The sequence below is a fragment of the Callithrix jacchus genome, chromosome 4, assembly GCF_049354715.1.
Source record: "Callithrix jacchus isolate 240 chromosome 4, calJac240_pri, whole genome shotgun sequence".
Lineage (NCBI taxonomy): Eukaryota > Metazoa > Chordata > Mammalia > Primates > Cebidae > Callithrix > Callithrix jacchus.
The window spans coordinates 159843863-159869998 of record NC_133505.1 but is presented as its reverse complement, the minus strand read 5'-3'; the positions used below and the strand labels follow the sequence as shown (position 1 = coordinate 159869998).

Below are 26136 nucleotides of genomic sequence, written 5' to 3'. Positions count from 1 at the left end.
TACAGGCAAATTCAATATATTTCACTATGAAAGCCTATGTTTTCTATGGAGTGTCCTTTTCCTGACTAGAGAATCCTTTTCAATTCCTATTGGGTTCTCTTTTTTTCCAGTGACTCTGCTCTCTCAGGTCAGTTTTCCTATCTAGCCTCACTTTCTGTTGTTGATTGGCCCACTTGTCAGGCTCCTCCTCCTGAAATTATTCCCTTTGCTCCATCCTCACGCTTGGAGTTGAGAATGAAAACATGAATTAGGGAGATTGTCTTGGTTTCTCTTATCAGACTTTCCAGATTGAGAACAATTGTTTGTTGGGCACCTCTTCCTGAACACTTTCTTTCCACACCAACCATGTTTAGTGACCTTTCTCTGCATTCACATAAGTGGTCTGTGACCTCAGTGCCTATCAGCAGCCCTGGTTCATAGTAGGCACTCAGAAATACAGGGCTGTTGAGCAGAGTAGGCTCCCAATTCCAACTGTACCACCTATGTAGTGTTCAGTTTTGGGCCAACCTCTCAGATGGGTCTGCACCTCACTTTGCTTATCTGTAAAATGGGGATAATAATCTTAATGGTAAAAGAATGGTGCCTGTCACATAATGGCATTAGAAAATCATTTCCATTGCCTCTTATTTTGAGTAAATAAGTGAAAGCAGGAACAAATAAGAGATGTTATCTGAACTTCTTGTGCTCTCTGCCAAGCTCGTGAAGCTCTCTGGCTTCTCGACAGAGAGATCAGTTAGCTAATTCGGGAGCTCAAATTTTCTCAACCCACTGAGTTACCCTCCATACCCTACTTGTTAGTATCTCCCATAACCTTCCTTGTTATGTCTAGTCTGTGCCTAAAATTGTGGGTGTTTCACTGTAAAGCATTGCTCAGCCACCATTTATCTGAATTGGACAATTTTTATAATTATTCTTGTTCTGAGTTACTAAAACCTTCAGCATTATCCTCTGTCCTCTATGATGCTGTAGAATTCCCAAACCTATGCCGCATAGACACAGATCCCTCCCACCCAATGCTCACGTGCTACAAACGCTCAGTTACTGGTCTGTCCCTTTCAAGATATCGGAGATTGATTTACTAAGGTGAAAGGGCAAAAACAAAGCCAAGTATAAATCCAGCTTGGTTTTAGCAATTGAAGGAATGATATTATTGGTAACAATAACTTGGTCTGCAGGGAAGGAAGATGTAAATTTAGCAAAATCTGTATTAGATTCTGACACATTTTATCTTAGCTCTCAATGGGGGAAAATAATGGAAAACAGACTATGAATACAATTAACCAAAAATCAAAATGACTTTTTGTTTAAAGAGTAAGGTAATTATTTATATTTATTTCAAATAATAAAGCATTAATCATGTATCTCAGAAATACTAAATAATTCAGATTATGTAAGGATGAAGTCAGAATATTTAACAATATACACTTTTGAGAGTCTGATTTACTTCATAATTATATTTAAAAATTATTCTCTTCCCTTTAGTTGACAGGGGCTTACCCATCATTTTAAAATGGCATTGCTCTTTTTATACTATAAATATTCTCATAGTTGAATATAAGATCTCCTGTGAAATGTTTCTCCAGAAACATTTATTCTTTTCTTCAACTGATGAATTTTCCTTGACAAAATTAAATGTTCTGCTACATTACAGCCTCACTGTTAGGAATGAAGAAAGAGGGGAAAATGCGGGAAGACCCACACACACTACAAAAATGGAGAGTATCCAAGTCCTAGAAGAATGGTGAGTGTGAGAACCACATAGCTATTGTTTCTTATATTTATATACCATTTACATCTACTGCATGCCTAAGTATTAACTCTTGCTTCATGGTACTCTTTAAAATGATTTTGGGAAGTGAATGCAAATTCCATCTAGAAGATCTTATTTTGTCATTGCAGTTGCTTTTCAGCAATTTTTCTATAAGCAATGTGAAGTTATTGGCTAAAACGTGGTCTAAATTTACTTTTCTCTTTAAAAAAAATAAAGATTATCATATCCTGTATTTAAAAATTACCCTAATTCATTACTTCTCATTTCTGAAAATTTAAAACATGGAACGTCCAAGTCAGTGAGGAAGGGCACCCAGCCAACTCCTGGTTCCATTTCCACCAGAGGGGACTCTCCCAGGTGTTTCCTCCCAAATGAGAGGTACCTATGGACTAAAATCAGAATACAAATAGACCAGTCATATAATTATAAGTGCTTTCTTTTTCAGCTTTTTATGAGAAGGTTTTAATAATGATGTTTCATGGTAATTGTTAAGCTTTTTAAAATTAAAAAAAAATTAATTGAGGAAGTGCATACATTATGCAATAGTAACAATCTATTTGAAATACCTAGTCAAAAAGGTAAAATATATATATTTTATATATATATATGTGTGTGTAAATACTTGTACTTCTTTGGCTAAATGTCTTTTAGGTTGGAAAATTATTAAATAGATCATTGAATAGGAAAGGAAGATCAGAATCATTTTAACCATAAGACTCTCCAAGCTTCTCTGGTCTACTTCTTTAACGTATCAGCAAGTGGATTAATTAGTGGAGGTTTCTGCAGTCATGTAGTCATTAAAAAATCTGTATATAGTTTTAAATTCACAATGTCAATGTCATTATAGAAGACTTCTGCTTCCAACTGTGATAACTCCATTCATGACTAACAATTTGTACATAACTTTTCATTTAAAAAAATTTTTTTTTTTAAGAGACAGGATCTCACTTTGTTGCCTAGCCAGGAGTGCAGTGGCATGATCATAGCTCACTGTAACCTCAAGGTCCTGGCTCAAGTGATTCTCCTGCCTCAACTCCCAAGTAGCTGGGACTACAGGCACATGCCACCACACCCGACTAATTTTTAAACTTTTTTCCAGAGACAGGGTCTTGCTATATTTCCCAGGCTAGCTTCAAATTCCTGGCCTCAAGAGATCCTCCCACCTCAGCCTTCCAAAGCATTGGGATTATAAGCATGAACCACTATGCCCAGCAGAAAAATTATTAAAGTTTAGGAAAATATATGACAAGTACACACAGCATATTGTTACTTTAAACCAAGTGACAAATGAAAAGGCCACCAAAGATGAGAAAAAAAAAAAAAAACCTGTATCTTAAGGCTGGAAAACTGAAATCCTGATTAGAGGCAAAGAAAAACATTCAGTTTGTCCTAAGTCACTTACAGACTATTACTGTCAACTTGCAACATATTGTTAAAGGTTGAATATTTCCCAGCTTCATTAGGAATGTATGACGACTGCATGCATATTGTTTCTATTTGAATGCTTGGTTCCCTACACGCCTCTTATGCCTGCATGAATTTTTGTCAAAACCCAGAAATAACTGACCTAGTCCTAGCAGATCTTGCCAGATCAGGCTGGACTGAGTGACAAAATACTGACCACTAGATGGCAGAAAATTGATAGAATATCTTTTTTTCTTTTCTTTTTTTTTGAGAGGGAGTCTCCCTCTGTCACCAGGCTAGAATGCAGTGGTGCAATCTTGACTCACTGCAACCTCTGTCTCCCAGGTTAAAGCGATTCTCCTGCCTCAGCCTCCCGAGTAGCTGGGAGTACAGGCATGCGCCACCATGCCCAGCTAATTTATGTATTTTCAGTAGAGACGGGGTCTCACCACATTGGCCAGGATGATCTCAACCTCCTGACCTTGGGATCCACCCGCCTCGGCCTCCCACAGTGCTGGGATTACAGACATGAGCCACCACACGGGTCCTGATATAGAATGTCTGTCTACCCCTCTCCTTATCTGGTCTAGCATTCACCAAAGTTCCCTTTGATCATGGTCCCATTCTGTCTCTGCAGCCAAAACCCCACTGCGGAGGAAGTCTTGTCCTGGTCCCAAAATTTTGACAAGATGATGAAGGCCCCAGCAGGAAGAAACCTTTTCAGAGAGTTCCTCCGAACAGAATACAGCGAAGAGAATCTACTTTTCTGGCTTGCCTGTGAAGACTTAAAGAAAGAGCAGAACAAAAAAGTAATCGAAGAAAAGGCTAGAATGATATATGAAGATTACATTTCTATACTATCACCAAAAGAGGTAAAAACCTGGAAAACATTGAGGTGGGCTTTCTAGGACCAAGGCTAACTCTAAAGGGATGGCTGTCCAGATTGGGTAGGGCATGGGATGTGGAGCGGGTAGAAGAACTTACTGGGTAGAGAATTCAGCTGCCATTGGGAGATTCTCCCTGGACACATGTTTGAAGGCTAGGGTTCCCCACTATGCTTTGACTGTTTATCTCTAGCTCACTTGTGTGGTAGTCCACCTGCTTTTCAGAACTAACACTAACGAGCCTGCTTAAACACAATTTGCTGTGACAAACGAAAATGGAAAGAGAGAATTTATTTTAGGGTGGTATTTCCCAAAGCATAACCCCTAGATCATGTGAATGAGAATCACCTGGAGCATTTGTTTAAAAAACAAATTCTTAAGGCCTAACCAGGACTTCTAAGTCTGAATTTATGGAAGTAGGGCCCAGAAATCTGAACTTTTAACAAGTTTTCCACATACGTACTAGTTGGAAAACCTCTAGCATAGGGACTCCAAAAAAATCTGATGTTTGTTGATGTTTATGATTGAATTTTTACAGAAATGAAAACTGAGCCTTGATGACCACTAATATTCTTAGGTGGGAAATGGAAATTATTTTATTTATTCTAGATTTTCTCTTATTGAAAGTGCAAGCTTCTTTCCCATTGCCAGAATGTACCTAACCAATAAGCAATAATTCTAGCAACCAAATAGCACTTTTCCATTGACTTTTAAAAACTTAATTTGTTATTGAGAAATGTTCCAGTTAACAGAGTTAAAAGCATTTGGTGAAGGAGTGGTTAATAGTGTGACCAGGCCCTTGGAGCTCTGAGTGATGGAGCTCCAGAGGCCTTCAAAGCACTTAGAGAACACAGAGGTTCCTAGAATGTCTTCTCTTTTCCATCCCAGCCTCTTTTTGTCTTTTTTGTTTCTCCTAAATGACTGATTTTTACCTTTGCATTTAAATGGCATACCCCTCCCTTGTACACCTGAACATTTATGGGCTGTGGTCATATGTGCCTCCTCCAATACTTGGCATGGTCACAGGCGGCCTTACACTCCTTGCTTTGAGATCTATAAAAGGAATTAGTGTCTATTTTATTAATCTCTAAGTTTGGAATGCTACATAAGGTATTTCACTTCTAATAATATATACAGTACCTAAATTATTTAGATTTTTTTATTAGTTAGGTTAAAGTGCCATTGGTATTCCAGAGTGCCTGAGTACTGTCTGTACAAAATGAGAAAGCTTCTAGAATTAGATGCACAAAAGATTGATTTACTTTATTTCCTGCATGAACATGAAAAATGTATTCTTCAAAACAAGGTGGGGAAAATTTAATAAATGTAATACAATGTGACATCAGTAATAAATGTGTAGCCTCAACATGCTTGTTACTGATGTCACACTGTATTTCTAACACCAGCATAATTCTGCATCCTAAAACTACATTCTTCAGTATGTAGTTAAATTTTAGCATCTAAACAACTCAGATTTTATCAATATAATAATTTTATGCTAATTTTTATTATTTCAAAGTTATTCCATATGGCAAATAAACCAGATGATCCAAATGTCCCCAACTATGTGCTTCTCTTGCCTATAATTATACAAAATGAGAGTCCTTGGAAAGACTATCTAGCCCATTTCTGCCCCCAAAGTATGTAAGATGTGACATCTTAAAGTGATAGTTGTCTAGATTACTTAGTCCATTCCTTTGTGCTATATTTGTATCATCTTAAAATGATGACTGTTCCATTCTTTTTCCGTGTTAGGAGAAAAAATAGTGTCAATACTATGTGCATGTAATTCCCTTATGTTTACAGTTTCTGTTAGTTAATGTTTAGTTTCTTATGTGAAACATTTTCTTATTATCCACACAGCCCTGATTTTCTGATGTCACTGATTGATGGCACTTTGTAAAACACTTAATTTTTTCTCTTTAAGCCATGTTAAGAGTTACAATAGTGATTATTTAAATATCAACTAGTGGGTTTTCATTCTTTTTGCTAAAGTAATAGAGATTTGTTTCCATCTGATTTTTTTTTTTTTTTTTTTGAGATGGTGTCTCACTGTGTCACCCAGGCTGGAGTGCAGTGGTACCATTTCAGTTCATTGCAACCTCCACCTCCTGGGTTCAAGCAGTTCTTCTGCCTCAGCCTCCCAAGTAGCTGGCATTACAGGCACTCTCCAACACACTTGGTTAATTCTTAAATTTTTAGTGGTGACAGGGTTTCACTGTGTAGGCCAGACTGATCTCGAACTCCTGACCTCAAGTGACCTGCCTGCCTTGGCCTCCCAAAGTGCTGGAATTACAGATGTGAGCCACTGCACCCTACCATTTTCATCGACTTTCTTTATTTTGAACACAACTTTCACCAAAAAGTCACTAAAATCTCATTTCCTGATCCAGAATATGACCCTTTCAGAATTACATATGCTAATATTTAGTGTTGTAACTATATTTATTCTCTCCTTTATGTTGCCTAATACCCATATTTTGGCCATTGCTCGTTCTTTAATATCCTCAAAATCTCATAGAGAGGAAGAGACAGAGAGGAGAAATTCAAATTGTTACCCTTTTGCTGACTTGTAATTAACTCTTGATAGAGAATCTAAATTAATAGACCACTGAAGTGCCATTGTTTAGCCAGCTTATTTCTGTGCATCAACATAGTAATTAAATTGGAATATTGTTTAACGGAAAAAACAAATAACCAAAAGTAGATATTTTCAGTTACAAAACATAATTGTTAAAAAGCTTTGTTTTAAACCAAGGTGTCATGTTCATTGACTGAACTCACTGATACACTTAGAGTGTGGCATGCACTTTCCAGCTATTCCGGAGCCCCTTCAATCTGTTATACCTCACTGAACTTCCTATACAAAAAGTCATCCATTTCTAATCAGCCACAATACATCACTAACTTATGACATCGCGTTATCACTCTTCAAATTTTGTTTTCTAACACTGGAGAGAGCACATGTCAGATCGAGAGAGCCCTGATTATAGAGGAGGTAGAGCACTGGACTAGTATTCAGGTGCATGGGATTTTAATCCTGCCTTTGCCACAACCCAGTTGTGTGGCCTGGAATAAATCACTTCACTTCTCTGAGTCTTAACATTGAGTTCATTTGTTTACAAAAATAACAATAAAAATAAGCACAGAAACTAACAAACCAAATGCATAATGGCAACTGTAAGGCTAAGAAGCTACTGAAAAGATGTGTCAGGCCATTCTGGCCTTTCTCCCTCTGAAATTCTATACATGTTTCTACTTATTCAGAGTATTTGTGCTACTTCTTCATCCTCTCTACCTAATGGCATAGCTTATCCATCATGGTCCTCCTTACTGCTGTCCCCACACTGAAACTCAGAATCTATTTAAACATAGTACTCAGAGTAGTTAATATATATGTTCATATTTCTCATTTTGGGGCTGAACAATCTGGGCTTTCTACCTCTGAAATTCTATATAAGTTTCTACTTATTCAGAATATTTTTAAAGAACATGAACATTTGAATCATTTTAAAATAGTAATGACTAAAAGTTGTCATGATTTTATTATTGAACAGAATGGCATTTTTCTTCACTAGACTTTTATTTTACTTTAATTTGATTGAATGTTGTGTTCCTTTTTGTTAAATGTAGGGAAAAAAACTACATTTTAAAAAGTTATGTAAAGATAACTTGTTTCCTTAATGAAACTATTGAAGTCAATGTGCAAAAAATTACATTTCATTATTTTAAGAGCATGTTTTATGCATTTGTAATAACTTGAGCATTATGTTACAAAATATTTGCAATTAGGATATTTGCAATTAGGAGTTGATATAACTTCTGTTCTTGGTATAGTGTACATTTTATGAAGGAAAAGGCCAAATTTAAAAAGAAAATCTAAAAATTTAAACAAGAAATATCCTTTGTTTAAAAAGTAAACTTTTAAGAAATGATCTCTTCAAGGGGAAAACAAATGAAGACAATAAAGAGGCCTTGAAGCCTAAGAATAGACTTGCTACATGTAGCAGATTTTGGTGGCAGCTTACATTTATTATTGAAAAGATGTGTTAGGCCAATCTTGCCTTGCTATAAAGAAATACCTGAAACTGGGTGATTTATAAAGAAAAGAGGTTTAATTGGCTCACGGTTCTGCAGGCTTCACAGGAAGCATGGTGCTCCATCAGCTCAGCTTCTAGGGAGGACTAAGGAAGCTTATAATCATGGCAGAAGATGAAGCGGGAGCAAGCACATCACATATCCAAAGCAGGAGCAAGGGGCAGGAAGTTGCCACTCACCTTTAAATAACCAGATCTCACAAGAATTCACTCACTATCACACGGACAACACCGAGAAGATGGTGCTAAACCATTCATGAGAAATCCGCCTCTATGAACCAGTCATCTCCCAACAGACCCCATCTCCAACACTGGTGATTACATTTCAACATGCAATTAGGGTGGGAACAAACATCCAAACTATATCAAAAGACAAACCTAGCAAAATAAAGAACCTGAATAAAAAATATATTTAAAGGTTATCAACTATAAACTGCACTGAGCTACTGAAGAAAGAAATAATTATAAATCCTTCAACAAATATAAGACATTTATCTGAATTGAAGAAAACTATGGTCCAGTGATGTAGAAATCTGCCTAGTGATGACATTGTTACTACCAGGATTATAAACTGGATCTGTCACTTACATCTGTGGGCCACTTAGAAACTCACTTCAGTGCTCTGGAACCTCCATGTCCTAGTGTTATGAACGAAGGCATGGAGAAAGCTTAAAAACCCACCAAATCTATGATGTTCAAGCTCTGGAGAATGGTAATTTTAATAGTGGTAGGAGTTTGCTTTTTCTGATTTTTCTAAATTCCCAGTTACTATCTGAGAGAAAAAAGCAATAGAACTATTTAAACACCAGAATTGTCTAAAAAATAATGCTTATGTGATAGACATGCAGATTCTGTGTGTGCATGTAGAGGTACCTTCAAGTGAAAGTATGTGAATTTTGCACATTCAATGATTTAAGACAGTTTTTCTAAACAGAACTCACTTCGCTGTATTTTCCTAAATGTATTTCTTTACGCACGCATATTATCATTGAAAAAATAATTGACTATTTCCTATGAGCCAAGGACTGGGCTAGATGTTGGGGATATGATGAGAAACAAGAGACACTGATTAATCCCTTAATGGAGTTTACATTTTAGGAAGGCAGACAAATCTTGTAGAAACAAGTAACTGAAAATTGTGTTAGGGTGGAAATTGAATTAGATGGAATACAGGTAGTCAGGTAAGGTCACTCCCAGAAGGTAAAATTCAAGTTGGTGCAAAAGCCAAACACATTGGGTTTGATCAAGGTGATGTCATAATTATGATCAATTATTATTAATTATTTTACATTGGCCTCATTACTGGCACAGTGGTCTTGCATATATTATTACAATGTTACTCTCACAACAATCTTTCAGCCACAACAGTTGCCACTACTTTATAGCAAAGAAACTAATTTTGTTTTCTTTTTTTGAGACAGTCTTGCTCTTGTTGCCCATGCTGGAGTGCAGTGGCGCGATCTCGGCTCACTGCTACCTCCAACTCCCTGGTTCAAGCAATTTTCCTGCCTCAGCCTCCTAAGTAGCTGGGATTACAGGCATGTGCCACCACACCCAGTTAACTTTTGCATTTTTAGTAAGAGACAGGGTTTCACCATGTTGGTCAAAATGGTCTCGATCTCCTGACCTTGTGATCTGCCTACCTTGGCCTCCCAGAAACTGACTCTTAAAGAGGTAAAATGAATGTTTGAGGACATTAGAAATATATCTGGTAGAGACAGAATGCAAGCCCAAGATCTTGATTCCAAATATGGTGCTTTTCCAACTACAACATGATAATTAGTTCTTCCATTGCCTAATATTTTCTTCATGATGTTACCATAGATCTCTATGAACCCAACCATAGAACTTCACACATGATGAGAAATAGAAACCTTAACCATAGGCCTGAACCGTGCCCTAGACCAGCAGAATCTACTTTCCTATCATCTGGACACCACCAAGAATATGACATTACAGTTTACCCTGCCAATACTCCTTGTCCTAAGAGATAAATTCAAACAATTGGTCTATTTGCAATGTGTTAATTATTTTCAGTAGAAATAAAAGCACAAAATAATATGTGACTAAATGTATACAAAGTAAAAATTTATTAAAATTGGTAGGAGAATCACACATTCTTTAGATTTATAAAATTTAACATATGAATTCCAAATTTAGTTCAAATTAAAAGCAGAAAAGAAGATTTCCAGTGGCAGATGTTATAATCGGTAAAATTTGATATGGACTTATAAATGGAAAAAATTACTCCGAATTTTACTTGGAAAGAAATTCTAAATAAAGAAACTTCACTAACAGTAAAAATAAGATGGGGGAAATGGAGAAAACACTTGGATGTGATACATGAAAAACACTGTTCAGGGAATTAAACAACATAAAGGAGGATTCTCTACAGAGAAAAAGACTTTCAGTGAAAATTCATCGTTTTTGTATCATTATGCCAAAAATGTCCGTAGGATCAAATTTTCCCTCCCACCTCGATGACTAAAATAAAAAGGCAGGGTCAAAGTTGGTCTACTCCCTTTCAGCAATGCTAAACTATCTTCACATCCTCTTCAATGAATAGGAAATCGAGTAAGATTAACTAGGGTATATGACTCAATTTAGCCCAGATTTTCCCAAGCCATGCTAACAGAATTTCTCTATCTTCATTCTCCTCGCTTTTCCTCCATACTCTTGTTGAACACTTCGCTCTCATTACTTTTTGCTTGCAAGTCCCTTGCTTTTCTTCTTCCCTGTCTCCTACTCCCTGTGGGAATGAATGCTTCCAAGTTCACCTAGACCTATTGCAAAGTTACATGTGTCTTTTTATAACTTCAGTTGCTATGTCTCAACATCCCGGACTTTTCAGCACTGCTAAAACTGCCAGTTAAATGCTTCCAAACCTATCGTGCTGTCTTGTGTCCTGTCTCACAATAGTGGTGCTACTGTGCTATAGTGCTATAAATTCTGTTATTGCTGTAATGTGCTCTTCCTTTACACCACCTAGGTATGAGTCTATGTAGCCTGAGTTAGAGGAGACTTGCATTGCCCAAGGATAGCTCTTGTCTTGTCCTACTCAACTTTCTTTTCCCTCAGGATGAGTTCTATACAGGAAATTCCTCAGTCCCTCATGCAATGGAGCCCAGATACGATGGCTTTACAAGCCATCCAGACACACCTGAATCCTAGGGTGACTGTCGCCCAGGCCCAATTGGGATCCACCACCAATACCTTGTATTATAGATGATCCACATTCTGAAGCACAAAGATGCCACAAGATGAAACAATAGATTGTTATTCCAATGGGGTTTATCCTTATTATTTGACCTCGCTACACTTCTTTTGACTGATCGACAGCTTTTTCAGACAAACAACCTGATATTAAGGTAAATATTTTATTCTTTAAATAGAAATAACAAATGCATCTTTGTTATAGATTACTAAATCTTGAACTGTATGACTTTACAATTTCACTACTGTTTTTAGCTTGCAAAAAATTAAAAATTAAACAATGAGGACATAAGACATTTAATAGTTTGTTATTTTATCTGTCGTAAGATAATTAATATGATTCTATCCACTGAGAAGAAACTTTTACACTATATTTAATGATACTATTATTTAAGAAGTAAATGACCCTCTTTTCTTAATCACTAATGTAAGGTTTCCTGCTCCATTGAAACCAAAAGTTCTCTCAAGTTTGAAAGGAAGCACCATTTCTAAAAACAGAGGAGTGTGTTTGTTAAGGATTTACCTTACCATAATGTGATGTTTCAGAATAAGATAGACCAGTTTAAATTCCAGTGTCAACATTTCCCTCTGGCATATAAACACAAAAATATATTTTTAGATAAAATATAAAAACCTTGGGGAAAAATATTCTGTACTTTTAAAAATTACTTTGTACTTGATAGTGACCTCATGTGGTAATAATAAAAAATGAAAACTGAACAATTCATTTCCAGAACATTTTTATTTTTATAGAATTCCCAACAAAGACAAATGTGTAGTTCAGCCAAGTCATGTTTTCAGGCTTGATTCAGCAATACTGCAGGTTCAGATAACTGCAATAAAGCAATGATCACAATAAAGCAAACTGCACAAATCCTTAGGATTCCCGATGCATATAAAAGATATGCTTATACTATACTGTAGTCATAGTATAAACAATACTTAGCAATAGCATAGCAACAGCAGCATGTCTTAAAAATGTGAATACCTTAATTTTAAAATACCTATTGGTAGAAACTGCTAACAATCATCTGAGCCTTTAGAGAGTCATAATCTTTTTGCTGGTAGAGCGAGGGTTTCGCTTTGACATTGATGGCTACTGACTCATCAGGGTGGTACTTGCTGAAGGTTGGGGTGGCTGTGGCAATTTATTCACATAAGACAACAATGAATTTTGCCACACTGATTGACTTCCTTTCATAAAAGAGTTCTCTGAAGCATGTAATGCTGTTTGGTAGCATTTTACCCAAAATAGAACTTCTTTCAAAAATAGGAGTCAATCCTCTCAAACCCTGCTGCTGCTTTATCAACTAAGTTTATGTAATCTAAATCCTTTGTTGTCATTTCAACAATGTTTGCAGCATCTTCACCAGGAATAGATTTCATCTCAAGAAATCATCTTCTTTGCTCATCCATAGGAAGCAAGCCCCGATTCTTTAAAGAAGTCCTCAGGCTCCACTTCTAATTCAAGTTTTATTACTATTTCCGCCACATCTGCAGTTAGTTCCTCCAGTGAAGTCTTGAACTCCTCAAAATCATCCAGGAGAGTGGAATCAACTTTTTCTAAATTCCTATTAATGTTGATATTTTGACCTCCTTCGATGAATCACAAATGTACTTAATGAAAACAATGGTGAATTATTTCCAGAAGGTTTTTCATTTGCTTTGCCTGGATCCATCAGAGGAATCACTATCCATGGCAGCAATAGTCTTAGGAAATGTATTTCTTAAATAATATTGTAAGTTGAAATTACTTCTTGATCCATGGGCTGCAAAATGGATGTTGTGTTAGCAGGCATGAAAACAATACTAATTTCCTTGTACCTCTTCATCAAAGCTCTTGGATGACCAGGAGCATTGTCAATGAGCAGTAAAACTTGAAAAGGAATCTTTTTTTCTTTGAGCAGTAGGGCTCGACAGTGGTCTTAAAATATCCAGTAAGCCATGCTTTAAACAAATGTGCTGTCATCTAGGCTTTGTTGTTCTGTAGCAGGAGCGGCCACGAGAAACACAGCTACGGAACACCGAATGGAGAAGGAAGAGGTCTTTATTACAGCCAGGAGCTGAGGAATTTGTCCAAATTCAGCTCGTCTAACAAAGGAAGGTTCTGCCTTTATATAGGCTTATACTTTAGATATTACACATGGAAGAATCTTAGGTTTACAGCCTTAGAAAACACATATGAAAAGGGATTCGGTTTACAGCTTCAGGAATCACATCTGAAAAGGGTTTCAGTTTACAGCTCGGGAATCATGTATGAAAAGGTTTCAGGCCGGGCGCGGTGGCTCAAGCCTGTAATCCCAGCACTTTGGGAGGCCGAGGCAGGTGGATCACGAGGTCAAGAGATCGAGACCATCCTGGTCAACATGGTGAAACCCCGTCTCTACTAAAAAATACAAAAAAAAAAAAAAAAAAAAAATTAGCTGGGCATGGTGGCACGTGCCTGTAATCCCAGCTACTCAGGAGGCTGAGGCAGAAGAATTGTCTGAACCCAGGAGGCGGAGGTTGCGGTGAGCCGAGATCACGCCATTGCACTCCAGCCTGGGTAACAAGAGCAAAACTCTGTCTCAAAAAAAAAAAAAAAAGAAAAAAAAAGAAAGGGTTTCAGTTTACAGCTGCAGGAATCACATATGAAAGGGTGGTTTATAGTTTTAGGGCTCACATGTGAAAAGGTTTCGGGTTTGATCTTGTTTTAAGTAGAAACAATGTCTTCCGGAGTTTCCCCAAGACCCAGCCTGCCATCTACAGGAAGGTGAAACAGGAGGCGCCAGTCAGTCAGCCTTTTCTTCTATTGAAATGCAGTGTGGCAGTCAAAAGGGAAGTTGATCCCAGATGCCTGGGTCTCCTTCCTCAGTTCCATTTATAGTTCCCAGGCAGAGTAGATTTAGCATAATTCTTAAGGGCTCCAGGATTTTCAGAATGGTAAATAAGCATTCATTTCCATTTAAAGTTACCAGCTATATTAGTCCTTCACAACAGAGTGAGCCTGTCCTTGAATCTTTGAAATCAGGCATTGACCTCTCTCTAGCTTTCAAAGTCCTAGATAGCATCTTCTTCCAATGTAAGGCTGTCTGTCTATATTGAAAACCTGTTGTTTAGTGTAGCCACCTCCATCAATTATCTTAGCTAGATCTTCTGAATAAGTTACTTCAGCTTCACATCAGCCATTTGCTGCTTCACCTTGAGGTTTTGTGTTATGGAGATGACTTCTTTCCCTAAACCTCATGAACCAACCTCTGCGAGCTTCAAACTTTTCTTACACAGCTTCCTTACCTCTCAGTCTTCACAGAATTGAAGAGAGTTAGGACTTTGCTCTGGATTAGGCTTTGGTTTAAGTGAATGTTGGGACTTGTTTGATCTTCTGTCCAGACCACTCAGACTTTTTACATTTTACTGTTTACATCAGCAACAGGCTGTTATGTTTTCTTATTCATGTGTTCATTCGAGTAGCACTTTTAATTTTGAGAACATTTCATTTGCATTCACAACTTGGCTAACTTTCAAAAGAGGCCTAGTTTTTGCCAGTCTCAGCTTTTGACATGCCTTCCTCACTAAGTTTAACTAACCATTTCTGGCTTTTTATTTAATGTGAGAGATGTGTGAATCTTCCTTTCACTTAAACACTTAGAGGCCACTGGCAGGTTATTAATTGATCTAATTTCAATACTGTTGTCTCTTGGGAAATAGGGAGGTCTGAGGAGAGGGAGAAAGATGTGGGGATGGCAGGTCAGTGGAACAGTCAGTATACACGCCATAGTCATCATTAAGAATTGATTAAGTCTTAAACAGGCATGGTTCATGGCCTCCTAAAACAATTACAAGAGTAACATCAAAGATCACTGATCACAGATCACCTTTAAATATATAATAATGATGAAAATTTTGAAATATTGTGAGAATACTAAATGTGACACAAAGACACAAAGTAAGCACATGCTATTGGAAAAATGGTACCAGTCAACTTGCTTGACACAGGATCGTCATAAGCCTTCAATTTGTAACAAACGCAATATCTGTGAAAAACAATAAAGGGAAGTGCAGTATAATGAGGTGTCCCTGTATCAGTTGGTCTGGCTAAGCCACAGAAATGTAGTCTGGATTACCATCTAACAAATCTAGTAGCCATCACTGGGTGTAGCAATCAACCCAATTCCACGTGGTCTAGAGCTCAGGAATTTGGGGACACTGGATGGAGTATGAGGAGCTTCAATAAGAGATTGTATTAGTTCCCAGACTTAGTTCAAACAGTGATGGGAAAAGAAGCCAGAACTAAAAGGCATTTGCAGAATGCTTATGACAACATGTTTAAGTATAAATATGAAAGGTTTGTATCTGAATATATCATGAAATAACACTATGGATCACAGGGCCTATTCCTTGCTGAATAGTGAGGATTGAAGAAAACAAGCTGGACTCAAGAGTGGTTGTTTGCCACTCTGGGGTTTGTTCTAATATGGTATTTCAGGGCAGGGCTTTAGTTCTGTTCCTACAACCATGCCCTTACTGCCAGTATTTTTACCCATTTCCCTTTCCAACATGTTTAACCAGTTCCAAGAGGATTTGCATTTAGTGAGGAAAGGGAAACATCCTAAATTGCTGCAGAACTTAATTTCTGTACACTTTTCAAATAACACTGTACTGATTTTAATGGTTATTCTGCATTCCTATTTCTATTTCTCCTCTCAAAGATTTCACTCCAAGCAATTGATCTGTTTCATCATTAGTAGAGGTGTTTGGATATATAAGGATGTTAGCTAGTCCCTGCCAGGTAGAAGTAAGACATGAAGCATACCTGCTCACTGCATGCCCTGCCACACTCTTGTTTCCCACTTTTGACACAGTAGGACTTGTTGGGATATGAAAGTATTGGGAATTGGCATTTTATATGCATGTCAATTTTTGCCATGGAACTCTTTTCTGCCAGTAGATTTTTATCCTTTTATCAATATTGCCAATCTCTGCCAACCACAGAATAGGAGAAGGTGAATTCATATTTTGGCTAGGAAATTTTGGTACTTCAACCATGATTAGAAATTGTTAAAAACTCCTGAATGAATGCATATAACCATAAATCCAAGTAAGCTAAATTTCTGGTTTAAAAGAATTAATTGTATTTTTTGTTGTTTGTTTAATGCAAATTTTGATGGAGAAAAGTACATAAGGTTGTGTAGTCTGAAAAGATGAACTCAAGACTTTTGGTAGTTGGATTTACTCTTTAAAGTTTCTGTAAAATGTCACAAACCTACAGTTACTTAATAGAGGTCTTTGGATAAAAATATTATTTAATGTATTTGCTCTTGTTTCTTTTTAGGTCAGTCTTGATTCTCGAGTTAGAGAGGTGATCAATAGAAATCTGTTGGATCCTAATCCTCACATGTATGAAGATGCCCAACTTCAGATATATACTTTAATGCACAGAGATTCTTTTCCAAGGTTTTTGAACTCTCAAATTTATAAGTCATTTGTTGAAAGTACTGCTGGCTCTTCTTCTGAATCTTAATTTTCCTTTTAAAACAATCATTTTGGAGGGCTGAGATGGGAAATAATAGTAGTTAAATAACATCAGACACTGAGTTCCTGGAGAACTACAGTTTAGCATTCCTCAGGCTACTGTGAAAACACAACCATTATGGTCTTTGTCTCCATTTTTATCAAGGTTATCCATGGCTAAGTTTGGAGAAAATATCACACCAAACAATGAATTGCCAAATTGTTTGTTTTATTCAACACTCATTCTACTTGCAAGCAAGTGTATTTGTAGTCCTACAAACAGTCTCCTAGTGTATCTCCAGAGACTGCATGTGCAAAGTAAAACTGCTTCATTTGCCACGTAGTTGTTGTAATATTTAATCCAATAGCATAACTTATATCTGTATTTAAGGACTTTTGTGCAATATGATCTTAAGAAATAATTGCCAAAAAATCGGCCATGGTTTGCATTTTTTAACATAATCTAAGACAAAAAAAAGCAATTTTTACGATGTAACAATGGTATTCAACATTCTATATACTGTGTTTAGTATGCTAATTTTGAAGCCAATATTTCTGTACATGAAAAAGAGCTATTTATCTCTGTTTGTTGGAAAATCCTAATAGGGATTTCTCTGGTTGTTCACTGCCAAAACTGTGGCATTTTCATTACAGGAGAGTTTGCTATGCTAAAAACAAAAACAAAAAAAAAAAAAGGAAGAAGAAAAGAAAAAAAGCACAAAACAATTTGAAGATATCCTATCTCAATGACAAATCAGAGTGATATTGCTTTTAATTGTAACAGAAGAAAATGAATTTATGTATATATCAGATGTCCAATACTGTAATTAATTTATTAAAGACTGGCTCTCCAGTTTTAAAATGGTTGTGTAAAGTTATGTACTTCAGCAAGAAAAAAATAATAAGCTTGATAACTTAGTTTTGGAATATAAAGGAAAGGATTTAATAAAGGAATGCCTACATGTAGCACTGTAAAACATTTTGATGAATACCATCTGTCCTGTGGCATATTTTCCTTGAAAGTGAAATCCAATGAAGCTAAGTTTTTTACCAGAAAAAGTTTTATAAGGGTTAAGAAGAAGATTCTCTACTTCAGACCTTAACTGTTTTCACATAATATCTTAAGGATGACATTTTAAAGATGTTTAGACCAAACTATTAATTTTCATCCATCATTAAAAGGCAGTACAGTGCTCAGATTTTCCAGCTGCCATATTATTTTTTATAAGTAAACTAAATCTTTAAGACAAAACACCTGCCTGACATTGTCATGAACTTCTGACCTTAAAGGAAACAATATTCTGTCATGCACAAAAGTGATAATTAAAATAATCAGTGTCATATTTATATCAAAGTGTTACATTTGAATATTAATATCCCCTGAAGACTATTTTTTTAATATTAAACTGAATGAATATAATACTGAGTAACCTAAAATGAAAGTTTTAAAAAGATTTATATCCACTGAGAACACTGGCCTTATATTAAGGATGATATTACAGTTACAGGTTTTCTTTGTCATTTTTTTAACTACCTCTCATTTTTTAATTTATTAAACATTTTTTAAAAAACAAGTTTGGGGGTTTCTTTTAAAATTTGTTTTACTTGAAAGGTTGGCATTGTAAGTTTCTTTTTCCATAAACTTAAAACATTTCAAAAATTGTTTTTCTAAGCAAGTATGATTTTCTAATTTATACAGAATTCAGGAGACATGAATAAAAGGGCTATTATCTATTCCCTATGCAAATATTTTAACTGTTGCAGTGTTTGACAAAATGGGATTTTTAAAAAATTGCAGAGTAGAAAACAAAATATTCTGTTTACACTGGCGTTGCTGACTATCCTACCATATTCAGCACTTTTAAATACATTATTTATGAAAATGTAGTTAAAAATGCAAGATAGACAATATTTATAATAATCATTTCTTTTAACAAATGCTTGTGTTTTCTGAAAGTGTTAGTGTGTTAAGACATATTTTATTCATGTCATTTAAATACTATTTGAATAATAGTTTTCAGTAATATGTTGAAAAAAGATAGCTATGAAGATGTTTACAAAAGTCATATTTTTTCCTAAAGAGTACAGAAAAACCTAAAATAATCATCACTTCTATTGTGAAGTTCTATTGTTCCTAAATTATTTAATTTTTTCTTGCTTAGAATTGAGTTTATTATGCTACTATGATATATACACATGTATGGTGTAGTATCATGTTTGTTTCTGTGTTTGAGGCACAATAAATTGGTGCACATGACTAGAAAATATGTAATATACTGTGACACAGTGCATGCATCAATCTTTTTAAATGTAGACTTTATATTCTTGTTGTTACTATATATGATGGTGACCTGCTAGTCGTTAAGTTATCTTTATAAGATACTTTGGACTATTAGATGAATTGTCTGTTTGACAATACCTTTAATATTTTACCAAATGTAAAAGATAAGGGCCCTTATAAAGAGTCCTCATCTCTAACCTGGGCATTTGTAGAACACAGATTTTAAAGTTGGTATATCCTTTTGAAACCTGAGTCGGAAGTTGTGTTCAGAAAGATTCTAAACCCAATTTACACATCAGATGTTGATAACCATGCTATGTGAGCATTTCTGTGCTAAACTCATATTTTTGGGTGAAGGGAGGGTTTCTCATTTCAGAGTACGTCTGTGTATTTGCAACTCTACTAATTTTCTAAGTATGATATAATTTCTTCTGTTTAAGTTACAGAGCTATTATAAATAAACAAAAAAGCCTTCAACTGGTGTCTATGCTACCATTCCAAGAGCACAATATTTGTTTTATTAGAATTTGAGTTTTCCTAGTGAGTAAATTCCTCCCTGGGGAAAATCAGCACTTTAAAAGGGACACTTTGTGTGTTTGATTGCCAAGGTGTCTTTGTATACTGTTAGAATTCGCTGATGCACACAGAAAGAGATTAATGCGCTTTCTACAGTGCCTAACTTTAGATGTATAAAAGAAAGAAAGTAGAGGATATAGATTATGTATACATAAATAAATTGGAGATCCAGATTTCTTCAGAGATTGAGCTTATACATAAATCACACCAGTAATGGATGGATGGCACGTCTTTCCTCAGGCTGTTATGTTATCCAAAGGTAGTATAGATGCTCTGACAGTGTTAGAGTGTACACATGAACAACAAGAATGAAACACAACTTTGATAATGAAGTGATGAAATGCAAAAGTCAAGACCATAATGTGATCTCTTTTTTTTTTGAAATTTTAAAATATGTACATAGAATGACCAGCTCTGATATTTGGTCATAGTGCATGGGGTGTGTATTAGTATCCTTTAATGCTGCCTAGGTTCTGACTTACAGATGAAATATGTATGGTTTATTTACCTGATAGTTCAGTTTTGCCAAAGGACTATATGGATAAGTAAAAAATGTTTATTAGGAGGAAAAATACACCTTCATCCCATTAAGCTGATTTAAAATAATGCCTGATTGTTACTTTTGAGATTATGCATTTTTCTATGCTTTTAACTTATACTTTTAAAAATCATATTGTAATTGTGACAAAATATTCTTCCAAAAACTACCAATTATTGGATGCTTTGTTGTCAAATGTAAAGAGAAAAAATTCAAAATATAATCAAAAAGTCAAAAAATAAAACGTATTTGAAAACCACCTATATTTCCTGGCCAGGCACAGTGACTCAAGCCTATAATCCCAGCACTTTGGGAGGCTGAAGAGGGTGGATCACTTGAGCTCAGGAGTTTAAGACCAACCTGGCCAACATGGTGAAACCCCAACTCTACTAAAAATACAAAAATTAGCCGGGTGTGGTGGTGGATGCCTATAATCACAGCTAAGGCAGGAGAATTGCTTGAACCCAGGAGGCAGAGGTTGCAGTGAGATGAGATCATGCCACTGCACCCCAGCCTTGGCAACAGAACGAGACTCCATCTCAAAAATAATAATAATAATTTTTTAAGTCTTAAAGAGACAGGAAATGCCTATATATAGAAGTCTATCAAACATGTAATTTGAGTACTTTGGGCTTGATACATTAAAAAATTATTTTGAAAGATGGTAAAGATATTTCCAAAAAATATTTTTGCCTATTTACATTGACGGTTTATGACCATAATTTTCTAAGTATATTTTTCAAGCATGTATTTTTGTGTTTTCCATCTTCAAATTTCTAATATAAAATGGTTTGCTCTCTGTGAAAACAATATCCAATCTGCAAAAGTTTTAGTAATTCTTCACTTGCTACGGCTGCAAATATTTATCAATAAAACTGATAACCCAAAACTTGCTTCAGATTTTCTCTGCAATGCTTAAAATATCCTTGTAACACAAATCAGCGCACAATGACAAGTATTAGTTCTAAATACCTGGATTTGATTTCTTTCTACGTATTTTTAAAATTATTACTCTTAGAGGTATAGTCCTCTTCAGCCCCAAGTGACATCTTTTCAGATGAATTCAAGGGGATGTTCAAGACATTGACTCTAGTAAAAACACTACAGAAGGCAAAATGCTGCCCTAACTGATAGAAGGCCCCAGTTTGGGAACTGATTTTATTCCTATGACAAAGTTCTAAGATGACTAGGGAAAAAAAACACTATCAAACATTGATGACAATAACCAAATATAGTATTTTTAAATATGTCATATGTGCAATGTGAAATTCATTCTTACCTCATTATTTCTCATATTAAATCTCATTTCAGAATTTCAAAACTGCTGACTTATACCTAACTGCTATTACTACCTTACAGCTTTTAAACAGTTAGAAATAAAGATTTTAGAATAATAAACAGATTGTATTTCTGTCCTAAGCTTGGATGCATTTCCTTTCTAAAGATCTAGCTCTTATTGCTGTATTAAAGGAATGCCACATACAATACTTACTAGTGGAAATGTATGTCCACAGATTCACTTTGGGAGCATAATGTAAAAACATCAGGAACTGAAAATTGCAAATTCAATTTCAAGTTACATTTCTGCCTCAAGTGACTTTTGGCAAATCATTTATCTTCTCTGAGTTCATTTCCTTATCTGCAAATGACAAATAAAACAATTCTCAGGATGGCTATGAGCATTAAATAAAACAAACATAAAAAGAATAAAGTGTGACATACATGATTATTTTATCAAAGTTCTTCCACTCAATAATCGTTATTTTATGCTTGTATTAAATATCATTTTAGGCCGGGCACAGTGGCTCATGCCTGTAATCCCAGCACTTTCGGAGGCAGAGGCAGGCAGATCACCTGAGGTCAGGAGTTTGAGACCTCTGAAACTCTGTCTTTACTAAAAAAAAAAAAAAAAAAAATACAAACATTAGCTGGGCTTTGTGTCTGTAATCCCGGCTACTCAGGGGGCTGAAGCAGGAGAATCACTTGAAGCCGGGAGGCAGAGGTTGCAGTGAGATCGCACCATTGCACTCCAGTCTGGGCGACAAGAGCAAGACTCCATCTCAAAAAAAAAAAAAAAAAAAAAGCCATTATTAAATGCGCTTTCCCCTATTTTTTCCCAAAACATACCTTAAACATATGCTTTAGCTGCTCATCAAAGCAATCATATTTTAAGCTGGAACGCTACAGCAATGTCATTGCTTTGCTCAGTAATGTGATCCCAAATCACTACTTTCAATTCACCATCACCTCAAATCTACTGAAATGTTTCTTTCAATGACATTGATAGAGATAGATAGATAGATGATAGATAGATAGATAGTAGGTTAAAGTTTAAATAAATAATTTGAAAATTTTGTTTCCAATGGAAATAAAACAGCATTCCCAAGGACAGAAATAATACCAAGTTTTTGCTAAATATATAAATGATATATAGGGCTAAGACTAATTTATAAAAGACTGACAATTAGAAAACACTCTTTTTACTATTAAGGCAGTATGATTTTCTTTAACAGTTTTACAATGAAAATAAAAATTAATAAAAGCTGGTAATGAGCTGGGCACTGTAGCTCATTCCTATAATCCTAGCACTTTGGGAGGCTAGGGCAGGAGGATCACTTGAGCTCAGGAGTTCAGACCTGTCTATGCAACAAAGTGAGACCCTGACTCTAAGAAAAAATAAAATGTTTAAAATAAAAACAAAATTTAAAATAGTAATGTGTCCATCAAACCTTGTATTTTAGAGTTTTAGATTTACAGAAAAACTGCAAATAAAGAGGTCCCATATATACCTATGGGACATCTGTCAAAATTAATGAACCAATATTGATCATGAAGTTCATACTTTATTCAGATTTCTTTAGTTTTTAACCTAATGTCCATTTTCTATCCCAGGATCCTATTCATGATACCACATTACATTTAGTTGTCATGTTTCCTTAGGCTTTTCTTGGCTGTGACAGTTTCTGAAATTTTCCTTGTTTTTGATGACAGTTTTGAGAAATAAATTGGTATTTGTAGAATGTTCTCTGTGGGGATTTGTCTGATGTTTTTCTCGTGAGCAGACACATGTTTTTGGTTTTTTGGAAGAATACAAAGGTAAAGTGCTGTGCTTATCATATGATATCAAAAAGTACATGCCGCATCATGAGAACTTCTCTTAGCTGTGACAGTTTCTCAAACTTCAGGTTACTCTTAGCTATTGATGTTAACCTTGATCACTTAGCTGAGATAGGATCCATTCTGTTTCTCCACTGTAAAGTAATACATTTTTAAAGAGATTATGTTGAAGGTAAATTTTCTGGACATGTACACTGAGCTAAACAAATTCTAAGAAGATTCCTCAACACTAATACTAGGTTCCACTAGGTGACTACCAATAAATGCTATAAAGAAAATACAGTGAAGTGGAAAAATAAAAGACCAAAAGTCTTAGCCTGAATATTCACCTAAAGAGGTGAAAGTGAATTTTTCCCTTGAACTATCTGCATAATTAATTATAATAATCCTCTATATACTTTGGATATTAAAGATGTTAGTCTTACTAATTGTGATAAGAGGTAATTTAAATTTAAACTAACCATTTTGCTTAGTGCATTTCTATATTACCCTCTACTAATCAATGAACACTGAATATTGAAATAATATAAAAGATCTGATATATTTCTGGCCGGCTTTAACTGATTTGTCATAAATATGTTTCTTGTATATGATTTTTAAATGTTTGTTAAATATTAAAAAGAATTTCAATGTGTTTGGTTTTGTAAAATTACATATCGAATGTGTATCATTTTTTACTACCATGTTCATTATACTTAATAATCTATATCCACATATTGTACTCCACCAATATTTATTAGTGGACAATAAAGAATTTTTGAATGCATGAATACAACCTAAGAGGCACCACACTGGTGTATTTTGCAATGCCAGAATAACAGTGGGTACTCATAAATTGAATAGATAATCCAGATTATGGTTCCTCCAGTTTGAGTTTTTCTGGTTTTTTTATTCTCCCTCCCTAGAATCAATTTTATCTTTTTATCTATGTACAATAATATATTTCTGGAAAATGCTAGAATTTTCACCATGTAATAGAATTTGAGCATGACAATAATGTAAAAAAATTCAGAAGTCTCAAACTAGGTATCTTACTTTGAGTTTTCAAAGTAAACCAAAATACAGCTGTTTTCATTTTACTATATTGTGGAAACCTATGGATGTTATTGTAAAAGGCACATGCATTATACTGATTTCCTTAAAATGTTTTGAATTAATAAAGTCAACAATGTATCCTTAGAAAGTTACTGTTTCCTCATTGGTATAACACTATATGAATAAAAGGTACACTTCTGTGTGTTACTTAAATTGCTTATGCACTTGGGGAAGATAAATTCTGGCTATATTCTTTACATTGTTCTATAAGGTTTTAATTATTAAAATTTTGCAATTTTCATGAATAAAATATATCTTGAAATCACTATGTTCTGAGAATTCAACTGAGAGATTTATCATGTTGAGTTCAAGTGATTAAATAAATTCAAAGTTGAGTTCAGCCTCAGGAAACAACTGTTCTAATAGAGATAAAAACATCCTCATCAGCCCTGTACTATCCTCAGATCAGAATTAAAATAAAATTGGTTTCAGCAGCAGAACAATTTTATAAAGTTGTGTAGCTTGAATACACAAAGCAAAATGAATTCAGGTAATTAGTTGGAGCTTTTAAGTAGCAAAAAACTATTTTTTCTTCCTGTTGTTTGAAGAGTATTTCATTCTTCCACTCACTCTGCATTTGTATGTCGTGCTGAGAGATGAAAAGAGACAAGGTAAACGTATTTTGTAAGAATTTTGTCCTTAACCTCGATTAGATGACCTAGGGATATTTTAACCTTGATAAGAGTTCCCATTTTCTACCATTTTATTTTTTATGAATAAATTAGAATTTAAGTTCTTCCACTATATTATCTCTCTCAACAGTGAAATGCCACTTAGTAGACGCTGCCCAAATCAGGTAGTGGCAGTTCCCAGCTTCAGCGTTTAGCCCTTGCATTCCCGGGACTGTCCTGGTTGTGTTTATTCCCTTATATCTATTTCTCTGTTGAGCTGTGACCAGGTATTTTGAAAACTGCAAAGCACTGTGCCAATAAATGTCTGTATTGCTGGCACCTATCTGCTATCAGCAGTTTTTTTGGAAAAGGATAAGGGTTGGACTGCTGGAGGCAGATATCTGAAGGCTTTGTTGGGCTGTAGGTGGTTGTAACACGGAATCACTCAACTTCTTTAAAAAGTAGCTGAAGATAACTGGGAATAAGTGAAAATGCATGAGCAGGCGAATAACAAAGTGCTCTGAAAGCAAGTAAATGACGGGGAAGATATTGTGCAAATTCATTCAGTCGTTATCTCATAATACACTTGTCACGTCCTTATTAACACGAACCTGAGCCACCGTGGACAAGAGAAACCTAAGCAGGAAAAAAGGAGGAGGAATAGACATACGCATATCCATACTAAAACTCGCTCTTGGAGACTCAGGGCCAGGCGTGCACTGGAGTCTGACGACTTGAGTGGGTATGACCTCCGCCCTGCAGGGGACCCTCGACTGCCCTCCCCTGCGGCTCTGGAAACCCGACTCAGTGCGTGGGAAAGAAATTCTCGCTATCAGAACACAGAGGGGCGATTTGCTGCTCTCACCTTCCGGCCCAACGCATCACCCGTCACCCGGGCACGTGCGAAGCGGCTTTCAGAGGAGATGCCCAAAGTCTCCCAGGCCCGCTCCGCCCTAATCACTCTCCGCTCAGCCCCCTCAAATTTTGCCTCTAGGAAGCTCGCAGCGTTCCCACGCTTGGCCGGAAGTTCCCGCAAAGGCTTCCGGAAAATCCTTTTTT

At 35.7% G+C, this 26136-nt stretch overlaps 1 protein-coding gene and 1 long non-coding RNA gene across 4 annotated transcripts in view; one reads left to right on the top strand and one right to left on the bottom strand.

Annotated features, from left to right (window-relative positions):
- Positions 1-24554, top strand: part of RGS17 (regulator of G protein signaling 17) — a 132938-nt gene extending 108384 nt beyond the window's left edge. For 2 of the 3 annotated variants that reach the window (XM_035296994.3, XM_054254541.2), the window contains 3 exons: positions 1652-1741; positions 3813-4047; positions 16681-24554. In XM_035296994.3, coding sequence (XP_035152885.1) covers positions 1652-1741; positions 3813-4047; positions 16681-16869 — 514 coding nt within the window. In that variant the 3' untranslated portion in view covers positions 16870-24554. Of the gene's footprint in view, positions 1-1651; positions 1742-3812; positions 4048-11234; positions 11525-16680 lie in introns of all 3 variants that reach the window. The other variant, XR_004742163.3, reaches the window with a different exon arrangement.
- Positions 12093-26111, bottom strand: LOC108591324 (uncharacterized). Its single transcript, XR_001911213.4, has 3 exons — positions 25943-26111; positions 21747-21893; positions 12093-15382 (listed from the first exon to the last, which is right to left on the bottom strand). It is a non-coding gene; the product is annotated as an uncharacterized LOC108591324 (long non-coding RNA).
- Between the last annotated feature and the right edge of the window lie 25 nt (positions 26112-26136).